The sequence below is a fragment of the Salvelinus fontinalis genome, chromosome 1, assembly GCF_029448725.1.
Source record: "Salvelinus fontinalis isolate EN_2023a chromosome 1, ASM2944872v1, whole genome shotgun sequence".
In the NCBI taxonomy this organism is placed as follows: Eukaryota; Metazoa; Chordata; class Actinopteri; order Salmoniformes; family Salmonidae; genus Salvelinus; species Salvelinus fontinalis.
In genome coordinates, this window is record NC_074665.1 from 29454205 (window position 1) to 29468835 (window position 14631).

The following is a 14631-nucleotide window of genomic DNA, read 5'->3' on the forward strand; positions in this document are numbered from 1 at the left end:
ATACATACACATTAGGTTCTATATCTATGTTTTTCTCATTATCACTATATAATAGATTTCTCCTTCTTGCCTGTCTGTAATGTAGTGTTTCTATACTGTGGTCCCAGGGGTCTGTATGCACATGGTGTGCCCCCCTGCCCAGTGTAAGTTTGAGTGCTGCTGGATCTGTCTTGTGGAGTGGAACAGGGAGTGTATGGGCAACCGCTGGTTTGGCTGACTTTATGACCTCAGGAAGGCATGCTGCCACTCAGGAATCCGTACCAAGGATTGGAATGCGAAATCAATCATGTGTTTTAAAGACTCAATAAGGCTTTTCCCTGACCTATCACAAACTCTCAAGCAGTGACCTCATTACCTTCAGTCACATTGTAAGAAGACAGAACTTTTATCCAACTTTAACTGGACAACATATTGGATTACACATGTTCCTTTTTTTGTTCTTGTCAAAGGGTGTCTCTGAGGTCATTGTACTGTACATCACAACCTTGTTGTCACGCCCTGACCTTAGAGATCATTTTTATGTCTCTATTTTGGTTGGTCAGGGCGTGAGTTGGGGTGGGCATTCTATGTTGTGTTCTATGTTGTCTAGTTCTATGTGTTTGGCCGGGTGTGGTTCTCAATCAGAGGCAGCTGTCTATCATTGTCTCTGATTGAGAACCATACTTAGGTAGCCTTTTCCCACCTGTGTTTGTGGGTAGTTGTTTTCTCTTTTGTGTGTTTTCACCTTACAGAACTGTTTCGTCGTTTCGTTTATTTAATTAAATTACAATGAACACTCACCACGCTGCGTTTTGGTCCGATTATTCCTATTCTTCATCATCAGACGAGGAGAGTCGTTACACTTGTTATAAGAACGCAATTATTTCTGTGTTTATATAATAGATGCCATTTAGCAAACACTTTTATCCAAATTGACATGTGTGCATACATTTCACGTACCAGTGGTCCCGGGAATTGAACCCACTATCCTGGTGTTGCAAATACCATGCTCTATCATCTGAGTTACAGATGACCACTTTTTCAGCCTTTACGTTACCCAATGGTCTGTAGTCTTTCTTTTTTTCACGTGCTTTGTTGACCCAGAGTGGACTTTAGCTCTTCAACACTCCACCCTTCTTTTGACATTATTGTGGCACCTGTCAATCACATTGTTATGGCGACCACGTCCTGTCAATCAATGACAGCTCTGAGCTGTCGCTGCATATGGCCAAGTCATGGTGTTGTCATTTTGGAGACTTTTTCTAAGATAAAAATAGATATGAAAACACCATTGGAATCCTATGTCTAGGCATGAAACTGGTTGTTTGTCAAGAGCGGGGCCACATGTGTGTCAAATCAAATCAAAGTTTATTTGTCACGTGCTCCGAATACAACAGGTGTAGACCTTACAGTGAAATGCTTCCTTACAGGCCCTAACCAACAGGTATTAGGTAAACAATATATAAGTAAAGAAATAAAATAAAACTGTAAAATGACAGTGAAAATAACAGTAGCGAGGCTATATACAGGTGGTACCGATACAGAGTCAATGTGCGGGGGGGCGGCGGTGTCGAGGTAATTGAGGTAATATGTACATGTAGGTATAGTTAAAGTGACTATGCATAGATGATTACTTGCATACTTGGTGATTATATGTACCGTAACAAGCCAAAATGCATCTGCACTGAGCCAACATCAGCTGATAAGAAGCCATAAACATGCACACAGTTTCTTCTTAACAGTTAATACAAACTCCAACGCTGTTAAACATTAGAAGATAAGACCATTGCTTTGTCAGTGTCATTGCCTGTCAACTCTATGACATAAAGGCTGTTTAGGGTGTTGCAAAACATGCACGTGGGTCAGACATGGGTCAGAATGTACCATATTGTTCAAGTACAGTACTACAGACAGGGAACACTTCTCGCTAGTAAACAAACAGCTTGAATGAGAAACAGTGAATAGGCCCGCAGAAGACTTTCCTTTTACCTGCTATCTGCCTAACAACAATCCACTCCTTATCCCTGTGGATCACAAGGCTTTTGCAGGTTCAGAATCTATCGGAATCTACCAACTGCCTGTGTTTTGAGTGAAAGCCTTTGTTTGGAAATAGTCGCTCATTGCAGAGGTAGTGTACCTACGCTGGCAGGCTGGTCGTAGTCATATTAATGCTGTGTGGTTAGTTGTTTGCAGAGAGGCCTTGAGGCCTGGAACACAGCAGAATGAGGAGGATGAACCAGGTTAGTGCTCCTGTCCATGACAACCCGGCCATGGAAATGGAGATGACTGATGGAGTGGTCAACCAGGTGAGGAGAAACTAGCACATTGAAGTTTAATCAATCAGCCTCTCAATGTTGTTATTTGCAGTGGTGTAAAGTACAAAAGTAAAAAATAGGTTAAAGTACTACATTTTTGAGGTATCTGTACTTTACTATTTATATTTACAAACTGGTTATTTGTTGATATTTTTTCATTTCTTTCTAGAGTACGTAATCCGAAACCCTCTTCTCAACACATTTTCAATCATCGCTACTCAGTTCCAAACTGTATATGATTATAGAGTGGTGTGTTTCTATACTTGCTTTTATTGGGTGATACATTTTAGGATTGGTCATTTGAGTATGCTATGATGCAGTGTGATGTACTGCAGTGTGATGTACTGCATGTGTGATGTACTGTATGTGTGTCACTGCAGTCTGAACGGCAGCCAGTTGTTGGAATTCAGATCTCTAAGACATCGGTGTCGAGTGCTGTCAGGGCAACTGCCCAGTGGGCGCCTTATACCCGCAGCCGCCGGAAACGAGCGTGCCTTCAGTGTGTGAGGAGAAAACCCACAGGTAACATTGCAGACGACACACCAAACTCAGATAGGACTTCAAATACTCAACACTCTTTCAGTGGACACTGGACACCACTGACACATAGAATAACTTACAGTTCAGAATAACTACTCTAACCTCATAACCCCTGCATGCCACAACCAAGTCATTTAACCATTCAACTTCCTGTGCCAACTGCAGTTCTTTCCACTGTGTCTCAGCCCTTTGCTTCAAAGAAGTTTCACTCACTCTCTAATCTCAGATTGATATCATACAGTATGATAACCTTTTTTGTTTAAAAGGGAATTCTTTGAGAGCATGTACAAAGGCCCGGTCTGGGATGAGGACGTCATAGATGGAGGAGCTAGAAGCTTCAACCTCAATAAAAGTCTGCTGAACCATTTCAGAGATCTGGCTTCCAGCAATCAGGACCCTGATGAGGTGAGGGGTGGATGGCATTCCGCCTTTATATTGTAAATTAGGGCTTAAGGTATAGATTAAGATATAGATTAGATATGGTCTGATTCGTACAATCACTCATCCTGTTTGTTCATAGGTGGACCTTCAGTACCTGAATGATGTGATCGTAGATGGAGCCGACCCCAACTCAACAGACAGGTTCGGGCAAACTGTCTTACTGAAGTCTTCACACGTGATCTAATGACTCAAATACCTTCTGTTGTGGCAGATCGTTCTCAGCGAAGGCCTCCAGACAGTGTATGTTGGGCTCTTCTACCTGGTTGTAGATCTGGAGGGTGTGGAATGTGGACGTGAGGCGTTTCTTCCTGGAGAGGGGGCTGATGTCCTGCGCCCTGACTCCTACGGGGTCGCGCCCCTGCATATTGCTGCAGCTCTAGACTATGTGGAGATGATCCACTTCCTGTTGGAGAAGAAAGGTCAGAGGTCAAACGTGTGTTTGCCACTTGTTTGTGTGTGCGTGAGTACTTTTAATGTGTACTGTACTGTAGTTCACATATGCATGTCCCATCCCTTCAGCTGACATTGGTGCTAAGACCAACATGGACCATCAGACGCCTCTCCATTACGCAGCTAAGAACGACGCGGTGGGGGCACTCAGGGGGCTGATGCAGTATGGGGCAGACATTGCACAAGACTACAAAAAGAGAACCCCTCTACAATTGGCTGCTAACCTAGGTACTGCTACCCTTACAGATGAAGGATCTTAATTTGAGCCAGTTTTCTACAGCAGAAAAATAATCGTGCAGCAACAAGAAATGGGAATAATTATGTGGATTATAATGAAGGGACATTTCTGTAGGGGTTGATACGTTTTTCATTAGAGCACATCAAGTCTGGAATTTCAAAGTGGAAATTACAAACTTTAGAAGCCTTTTTAAAACTAAAATACACTGCAAGTTTTAATTTCCTGCTCTGCAGGAAAAAGCTCAGCAAAAAAAGAGTGATCAAATTAAGATCCTACATGTGTACTTGCCTCTGTGTGCACTGTGATTCTGTTAATTTCACATTCAAATACGTTGTTTTAGAATAGAATAAAACACAACTTTATTGTCCATCCGTAAATGGAAACGTGCCCTCGACCTCACCTTACAAATAACTACATAGCACATTACACAGTTATACTGTACCTGATCATACTGCTTTTGTGGTGCTCCTGTGTATTCAGACCGGACTGAGGCTACACGGTCCCGGGGTCCGATGCTGGGGTGATGGACTCTGATGGTCAATTCTGCATCACCGCCATGATTGACAAGATGACCTCAGTGGTAAATAAGGGTTGGATGGTCACGGACCCAATGAGTCACAGTATACACTTCCAATTGTATAGTTAGGCCTGACAATGTGTTAGTTGTTGTGAATTAGTGGGTTCTGTATGTGGTCATCCTATAGCTTTGTTTAGCTCTCTTTGGTCTTGTCAGGCTCATTTGGTGATGAACCAGTTCCATGTGACTGAACGGATGACCAGGCAGCAGTTCTACTACCTCCACCTGCTGGAGCCAGAGCCACCCTGCAAGCAGAATCCACCAGCACAGGGCTCACAAGGTAACCTGTCTAAACAGTTAAAAATAAAAACAGCTCATCTAGACTTTGGGGATTTTTATTTTATTTTCTAACTTTTTTGTTATCTCTAATTTCTCTTTTCTTGTCTTCCAGAGAGAGTGGGCAGTGAGCCTACATTACCAGTATGTCCTTCTCTTCAAGGCTAAACAGACTAATAAAGTGATAATGGATGAAAACTAAAATGGAAGAGCCAAATTGAGCCAAATTTGTCAAATGAGTCAACTAATTTGATGATAATTGCTGTATGAATTTTCTCTGAGACGTTTTTCTCTCTCTATCTCGCCACATTTGCCGTTCATAGTGCACCAGGGAAAGCTGGATCTCATTATGCACCCTGTGGTTCTAAAGCTCATCACTGTCAAGTGGAAACTATATGGCAGGTCAGTTCATCAGTGAGAGAGAAAGAGAGAGAGAGAGAGAGACTTTGAGAGAGAGAGAGAGAGAGAGAGAGAGAGAGAGAGAGAGAGAGAGAGAGAGAGAGAGCTTTGAGAGAGAGAGAGAGACTTTTGCCAGAAGGGAGTGGCAGGTGTGTCGCTCGTGCCAGATGGGTCTCCCCTCTTGTCCCCCTCCAGTCTCCTGCTCTCTCATAAATAAAATACACTATAGGCCCTGACCATTCACGCAGTTTGGCAGTGGTGGTGTGAACGCCGGATCAACGATGACCTGCGCTGCACACACCCCATGTGGCCCAAGGTACAGCACCTTTAAAAAAATATATATAAAAACATTTTTTTTGCCCCTTTTCTCTCCAATTTAGTGGTATCCAATTAATAGTTAGTCTTGTCTCATCGCTGCATCTGCCGTACAGACTTGGGAGAGGCGAAGGTCGAGAGCCGTGCGTCCTCCGAAACACAACCCAACCAAGCCACACTGCTTCTTGACACAATGCCCACTTCACCCGGAAGCCAGCCGCACCAATGCGTCGGAGGAAACACCGTACACCTGGCGACCGTGTCAGCGTGCAATGCGCCCGGCCCGCCACAGGAGTCACTAGTGCACGATGGGACAAGGACATCCCTGCCGGCAAACCCCTCCCCTAACCCGGACGACGCTGGGCCAATTGTGCGCCGCCCCATGGGTCTCCCAGTCGCGGCCGGCTGCGACAGAGCCTGGACTCGAACCCAGATTCTCTAGTGGCACAGCTAGCACTTCGATGCAGCGCCTTAGACTACTGTTTCACTTGGGAGGCGTACAGCACCTTTTCTCATCCAGTAGAAACACACAAACACACATCTCACTGAAGTTTCTAGACCTGATCTAGGCTTACACAGTTACCCAAATGAAACTTAATTAAGATCTAAGGAGAGTCCCCCTATTGGTAGTATGCCCTTTGTAAGGCTATAGGTTGTTATAATCGCATTTAGAATGTAATGTGCAACGTTACATACTCTTGTCATTTTTTGGTTTTCCTGTCCCAAAGGAAACACATTTCTTGGAAGAGCAAATGAAGATCATCCACCGCATGAAGGGAAACTACTTACAAGACCCCTGGTGAACGTGCTTGTCTGCTTGTCTTATACACAATACATCTCATATGGATATGATTTAACTCTGGCCTAGCTGGCAAGCAGGCGATGATATCGATTTTGGCTGTGTCACAGGAACATCTTTGATTGGCCGGTGTACATTCTGCTGATGGCAGTGTTTGGGATCCATGTGGCAGATATCTTCTTGCTGGCAGGCACGCTGCGAGACTAGAGCCTTCGCCTCTTTGCTGTGGTCATCATTTCCCTCTGGCTCCGGGGGATGAAGCACGTCCACACTGCAACCACTAAATAGATTCCTCTTTTTGGCCCCATTTCTTTACTTGATCTCACTATCCCTTCATTTTAGAACACCAATCAGGTGGTGGAGATGAATGAGTCTTTACTGCCGAACTTCACCATTCAAGACCGTTCCCTGGTCCCCAATGGATCATGGAAGGGAACAAAACAATGGAAAAACATAGCTAAACAGATCACATGGACCGGGTGTTGGGTTCTCATAGCAATGGGTATTGTTCATGGGGTAGCTCAGGTATAATCGTGACACCTGGTCAGTGTCCTCATGGGTACACCTGATGTTCTCAGGTTCCATGACGACAACACATGAATGGGGCGCAACATTGTCTCCACTGTAGCCATGACAATAAAGGAAATAGAGCTCATAGGCCCCAACATGGTCATGGCCCTCCTGTCCAAAATAGGATACTTTTTTCAAACAGCATGTCTGGATATTTTGAAGTATTAAGTAACCAAATATAATACAATACACATAAAACTGATCTTAGAATCATCCACAACATTACACCAATACCACTACCTTTCATCCTCATTTTATACAGGGTTAGGATTCCTTTCGTTGTCATGCTGGGGAAGATTGTGGGGGATGTTCTACGTTTTCTCTTCCTATATGCAGAGATCTTTGTCCCTTATGCATGTGACTTCTGGATTATATTTCGGAGGCAAACCCAATTTGATCAAACAGATACCCACAAAATGACATGGTATACGCACCTGTAGCTGTGCTAGTATGATGAAAAAATACACATAGAGAAATATGTTTACGGTATCTGAGTGTATGAGTCTGTGTGAACTGTCCTCCCCGGGTCAGGCGTTAATACCCAGTATACGGACTGTGCCACAGCTGCTCTACAGCCTGTACTGCATCACTCTGGTGGATGAGCACGAGTTTAATGCCATGGTGGAAGTGTACTCTATCATGGCCCACCTCCTCTGTGGCACCTTCCTGGCTCTGTCCTCCATTCTGTGTGTCAACCTGTTGATCGCCCTCCTCTCGGATACCTTTCAAAGGTAAGGCCCGATAAAATTATATATATTTTAAAAAATGTAACCAGGCAAGTCAGTTAAGAACAAATTCTTATTTACAATGACGTCCTAGGAACAGTGGGTTAACTGCCTTGTATCATGGACAGAACGACAGATTCGATCTAGCAATCTTTCGGTTACTGGCCCAACGCTCTAACCACTAGGCTACCTGCCACCCCAATTTGAAGAGTTAGGGCAGGTATTCCCAAACTGGGGTACGCGCAATGCCGTCGTGGGTACGCCAAAAAAAAATGTGATTCACATTTTAAAAAATGATTATTATAAATTCTTCACATTTTCTAACAGTACATTTGTATTTTCCAACGGGGCTATACATTTGGGTGAGGTTTTTTTCTCGCCTGAGTAGCCTTGTTTCACTGCCAAAAATAAAATGAAACCATCTAGTGTTCAGCGAAATAACAACACAATGTCAAATACAGGTAGCCTAGTCAAGTAATCAACATACAATCACATTAACCGTTACTCTCTCACGGTATATATCCGTTACGTTTATGGGGGGTCAATTAATGAAGGCATCCTCTTCTGCAAACCATTGGAAACCAGGACAATATAAGAGGATATTTTTAAAGTACTGGACAGCTTTGTGACATCAAATGGACTTTGGTGGTCAAGATGTGTTGGTATCTGTACTGATGGAGCAAAAGCAATGACAGGGAGACATAGTGGAGTGGTAACGCGCGTGCAAGCAGTTGGTCCCGACGTCACTTGGGTACACTGCAGCATCCACCGAGAGGCTCTTGCTGATAAGGGAATGCCTGACAGCTTGAAAGACGTTTTGGACACCACAGTGAAAATGGTTGCTTTGTTAAAGCAAGGCCCCAGAACTCTCGTGTATTTTCTGCATTATGCAATGATATGGGCAGTGACCATGTAACGTTTTAACAACATATAGAAGTGCCCAGGTTATCAAGGGGCAAAGATTTGACACATTTCTTAAAATTGAGAGATGAGCTTAAAGTTTTCTTTACTGACCATAATTTTCACTTGTCTGACCGCTTGTATGATGACGAGTTGGCCTATCTGGGTGATGTTTTATTTCACCTGAATGATCTGAATCCATGATTACAGGGACCTCCTCAACTATATTCAATGTGCTGGACAAAATTGAGGATATGATTAAGAAGTTGGATCTCTTTTCTGTTTGCATTAACAAGGACAACACACAGGTCTTTCCATCATTGTATGATTTTTTGTGTGCAAATTAACTCAAGCTTACGGACAATGTCAAATGTGATATAGCGTAGCACCTGAGTGAGCTGGGTGCGCAATCACTCAGGTACTTTCCCGAAACGGACGACACAAACAACTGGATTCGTTATCCCTGTCATGCCCTGCCTCCAGTCCACTTACCGATATCTGAACAAGAGAGCCTCATCGAAATTGCAACAAGCGATTCTGTGAAAATCAAATTTAATCAGAAGCCACTGCCAGTTTTATGGATAAGGCTGCGTTCAGAGTTTTTTGCCTTGACAAATCGCACTGTTAAGACACTGATGCCCTTTGCAACCACGTACCTATGTGAGAGTGGATTCTTGGCCCTCACTAGCAAGAAAACTAAATACAGGCACAGCCTGTGTGCGGAATATTATTTAAGACTGAGACTCTCTCTAATACATCCCAACATTGCAGAGTTATGTGCATCCTTTCAAGCACACCCTTCTCATTAACCTGTGGTGAGTTATTCACCATTTTTGATGAACAAATAAGGTTTTATATGTAAGATGGCTAAATAAAGAGCAAAATTATTGATTATTATTGTATTATTATTTGTGCCCTGGTCCTATAAGAGCTCTTTGTCACTTCCCACGAGCCAGGTTGTGACAAAAACTCACACTCATTCTTATGTTTAATAAATGTATTGCGTAGTGTGTGTGTGTGGCAGGCTTACAATGATGGCAAAAAAAACATTTGAGAGTGCGCTGACCCTGGTGTTAGAGGGGGTACGCAGCTGCACGTTGAATGTTTGAAGGGGTACGGGACTATAAAAAGTTTGGGAACCACTGAGCTAGGGGATCTGTGTGCATATCAGTGTGTGTATAAGCCTTTACAGCTTACACTCGTGTACTCACTCAAGAACTGTATATTGTTTGTCTTCATCAGGTATCAGTGTTTGTCCCATTCTCAACAAACCAACATATCACTCAGTATGCATCTGTCACTCTCAGCATCAGTATGAATGAGTGTATCGCACTCACTGTGTGTACGAATCTCTTCTGTCAGGGTGTATGACAATGCACTGGCAAATGCAGTGATGCAGCAAGCAGCCATTACCCTGCAGGTGGAGGAATCCATGCCTCGTCTCTGCCGTTACTTTGATGACCACCACATCCACCGCTTCTGTGCCCCGCTTGGGGAGCTTTACGACGATGACATCAGAACTGACCCAAAGCGGCACGCAGAGATGAAGACGATCACCGCTCAGATCAAGGTGACGGAATGGGACATTCATATTTAACACCTGCATTTTGAACTGTACGTCTGTATACAGTACTGTATAGCTGTGTCTGCCTGTGGGTGGTTAAGCTCAGGGAGGGAGAGTGCTTGTTTCTCTTACACATGCTTTTTTACTTGTTTTCGACACTTCAGGAGACCCTAGATGAGTTCCTGGAGATGCAAAATGAAGTGAATCGCTCCGAACAAGGAAGATCTGGTGATAGTGACAGGGGCTCAGGGTAGGCACAGCACTGCCTCTCTTTTACCTGAATTTAAGAGTACGACACAACTTTGCTGTATTGTGGAATATTTCCAGGTGTGTGTCAAGATCTCTCTCATCCTGTCTCTCCTAGGGGGAGGCGCTTCTCATCTCCTGTGCAGGGGGAACACCTGCAGACTCTTCAGAGGCTCCAGATGGACGAGACCCAGCAGAGCCAGGACCTCAGTGCCCTGAGGGCAGACATGAAGATCCTGCAGGCCCTGATCCACCAACAGATCCAGTCCCAGACCAGCTCATGTCAGTACTAGGTTGACACTAAGACAGACCAAATAACTAGTCTAGTGTAGTCTGACTGGGTCAAAGACTAAACAAAGAGTGAAGTCCATTCAAAACCCGAGAGAGTGCATATATAGATTGAGAGCTACAATCGGAGTCTTTTCACATGATGATGTAATTTGTACTGATGTCGTTTAAATAAGAGAGGGCCTACCATAGAAATATAATCTAGGGAGTTTACTCTTTGACTCAGTCAAACTACACTACATCAGTTCTATTTAGGCCTACTATGATAACCTGTCTCTGTGCCTGTTTCTTCTGTGTATCTCTGTGCTAGAGTATATGTTTCACAGTCTCCTGTCTTTCCATAGCTGATAGATTACATTATTGTGTCTCTGTGCAGGCGTGGGCTGTGGTGTGAAGGCAGCAGAAAGCACTGGGTCAGAGACTGTCGAAGCTCCACCGTATAGGTGAGGTATCAGTGGTTTATGTATCTTGATTTTCTGTAATGTCTCTTTGTCGTAAGCCTGTAATTGCATAGTGCACTCTGCAGATGGTCACAGTGTGTCTAAGAAGTCTGTCTAATTTGACCTGTTTACTTTGAACTCGCAAGTGTTGTACTCTCCAGTCCTCCAGTGCCTTAACAGCCTGACTCTTGATGCTGAAGATGACTGTAACCATAGAGACTGTACCAGCACCAGCAACCAGAGATACATGACCAGAAAATAAGGATGAAGCCTTCTAACTAACATCTACATGACTACAACACGTGCATTATTTTTTGCTAATGCTATTTGGCCTATTTATTTGACTTAGTTGTCCCAGATCCGTATAACCTGCATTCTCATCAAAATATAAGGCTTTGTGTTTTCAAGAGTGAATCAAGAGCCACCTATTTAGTTGTAATTTTACTGATCTGCTTGGAATATGATGCTGGCTTTAAATGTGAATTAGCAATGATCCACTAATGTCTGGCAGTCTCTCTATACAATCTCAACATTATTATTGTATGGTGTAAATAAATCTATTGCACAAATGCCCTTTTGCAATAACTTTATGGAGAATGTCACTACAATTATCATCAGCCTAATCATTATCATCATCATCATCCTCAACATCATCATCATTATTAATATGTTGAACTATTCTGATTGTACAACTACAGCGTGTCTTATGTCCCCAGTGCATCTTTGAAACAAGTAACTTAGGTTGGCTTTCCCTGACCCTGTTGTGTAAGCGTTGATCCTGCACAGCCTCTCATTTCCCATTAGTCAGCTTAAAAGTTTCCCCACTCTCTCGCTCGCAATACGAAGTAACGGCTGATATCCGTTTTCTTCCGCACTGGGGGAGGGAGTGAAGATGGCGGCGGCCGAATCTGATCGTGAAGTACCTTCTGCTCTGTGTACTGAATTCCTGAATTTCTCTGTCAAAGACACAGCTTCGGTAAGCGACAGTTGTTATATGTGTATATATTTAATGTGATTGTTCTTATCGAAGGGATCAGAGCGCACCAATTTCATCGCTGATATTTATTTCTCTATTTTTCCATCTCGACTTGTTTTTCTTCTATGCGATGATGGCAATACGGGAACTTGGCTAACGCTTACTAGCTAGCTAACGTTAGCTATTCTTTTAGAAAATTGTATTTCAGCTAATATATGGCACTGCATTAACGTAAGAATGATTAGATGTGATAATATTCCAGATATTTTATATTGAGAGATATGTCCAGGATTATTTAAAAACATATGTACTTTAGCTAGCTCCCGGTAACTAGCTAGTGTTTTATTTCTTAGATAGCTAACAGCTAGCTGTTCACTTGGCAGACAAAACAATATTAATTTGCTCGTCTCTGGGTACGAGCTGTTGCTGCTGCTGTTGCTGCTGCTGCTGTTGCTTCTGTTGCTGCTGCTGCTGTTGTTGTTGTTGCTGTTAACGCCATAGCTAGCACAGCAGTAGCTATCCTGGCAAACATGCTAATCAAAACCCCGTAACATGGTTGGGCGATATATATATATTTTAAATGTATGACTGTATTTGCTATCATTTTAACTATTGTTTTAAATAATAAAAGCTCAAGTTATAAATATGAGTAGGTCGAGACTCTACTCTAGTGTGGCAACACACACATTACGTGATTTCAATGTGGCTTTCGCCATTCTGATTGTTTTATACGGTTCAATCTAACTTCAACCAAAAACAAATTGTCAGCCTTTTAATCAATTTTTGCGTCTCTTGCACTTTTGTAATACATTCCACACTGTGCCACTTAGGGCTGCATGATAGATATGCATTTTGGGCAAACAATCTAGGCCTAGTTTATTGGTGAATTGTTGGAATCATGGATTTGGAATATAGTGTGCAGCACTTTGAATACATTGTTGTTTGACATGACGACAAATGAATAAGCCAGGGATGAATTATTGTGACAGGGTAGGACACATAGTGTTGGTCAGTGTTTCCCAGGGGACTGTATATGATGTTACATTACATGTTTGTTTTTTTCATGTAACTACACTACATGACCAAAAGTATGTGGACACCTGCTTGTTGAACATCGCATTCTGAAATCATGGGCATTAATATGGAGGTGCCCCCCTTGCTGCTATAACAGCATCCACTCTTCTGGGAAGTATTTTGACTAGACGTTGGAACTTTGCTGCGGGGACTTGCTTCCATTCAGCCACAAGAGCATTAGTGAGGATGGGCACTGCTTTTTTGACACTATACTCCAAAAAGCAAGTTCTGCAGGCTCTAGTTTTGTCTTATCTTGATTATTGATCAGCCGTGTGGTCAGGCTCTGCAAGGAAAGACTTAGATAAGCTGCAGCTGGCCCAGAACAGAGCGGAACGTCTTGCTCATCATTGTAATCAGAGGGCTGATTATAGATACTATGCATGCCAGTCTCTCTTGGCTAAGAGTTGAGGAGAGACTGACTGCATCACTTCTTATTTTTATAAGAAACATTGTGTTGAACCATTGCATTTCTGTTCAAAATGTTGTATCAAGACTGCTCAAATGTGCCTAATTTGGTTTATTAATACATTTAAGTTAATAACTGTGCACTCTCCTCAAACAATTGCATGGTCTTATTTCACTGTAATAGCGACTGTGAATTGGACAGTGCAGTTAGATTAACAAGAATTCAAGCTTTCTGCCCATATCAGATATGTCTATGTCCTGGGAAATGTTCTTGTTACTTACAACCTCATGCTAATCACATTAGACTATGTTAGCTCAACTGTCCCGCGGGGAGACACCGATCCAGTAGAGGTCATTTTTTTTAAATGTAGTTCTGTCCTTGAGCTGTTCTTGTCTTGTCTATTAATGTTCTGTATTATGTCCTGTTTTGTGTGGACCCCAGGAAGAGTAACTGCTGCATTTGCAACAGTTAATTGGGCTCCTAATCAAATGCCAAAGATGTTGGGTGATTAGGCCTGGCTCGCAGTTGGTGTCCAAATTCATCCGAAAGGAGTTTGATGGGGTTGAGGTCAGGGCTCTGTGCAGGCCAGTCAAGTTCTTCCACACCGATCTTGACAAACCATTTCTGTATGGACCTTGCTTTGTGCACGGGGGCATTGTCATGGGGGTGGAAATAACATTTTACAGTCTTAAAGCTGGTTTCCAGCAATTCTACCCATTTTGTGATGGGCCGAGAGAAAATGTGCAGGTTTTTTTAAAGCAAATTTGCTGCAATTCTACACATTTTGCAATAGCATAAGAAACACGGCATATGCATCTGAGTGACTCAAACATTATAACAAAATCAATTGGGCCCCCACGACATTTTTTGAAATGTGAGATTTTCCGTGACACTAGTTTATATTTTGATCTTGTTTAAAAAAATATATATATATAGCTCCATTATCTTTTCTACATAATTTATCTGGTTTTAGTCATTTCAGTTCACACTGAAAGTGTTTTACTATCCTGAAAATGATGTAAAGAAATAGTTAAACTTTTTTTTATATATATTTTTTTAAATAAGAACAATTGTAGTGACGGCCTGCTGCCGTTAAATGAATATAGGATAAAC

General features: G+C 42.6%; 1 protein-coding gene and 1 pseudogene across 5 annotated transcripts in view; both read left to right on the plus strand.

Annotated features, from left to right (window-relative positions):
• Window positions 1-2201: 2201 nt before the first annotated feature.
• On the plus strand, window positions 2202-11069 carry LOC129856367 (uncharacterized; annotated as a pseudogene).
• Window positions 11070-11893: 824 nt separating this feature from the next.
• LOC129852712 (E3 ubiquitin-protein ligase UBR2-like) overlaps window positions 11894-14631 on the plus strand; it is a 40629-nt gene continuing 37891 nt past the window's right edge. For 4 of the 5 annotated variants that reach the window (XM_055918342.1, XM_055918363.1, XM_055918333.1 and 1 more), the window contains exon 1: window positions 11901-12038. In XM_055918342.1, coding sequence (XP_055774317.1) covers window positions 11955-12038 — 84 coding nt within the window. In that variant the 5' untranslated portion in view covers window positions 11901-11954. Of the gene's footprint in view, window positions 12039-14631 lie in introns of all 5 variants that reach the window. The other variant, XM_055918373.1, reaches the window with a different exon arrangement.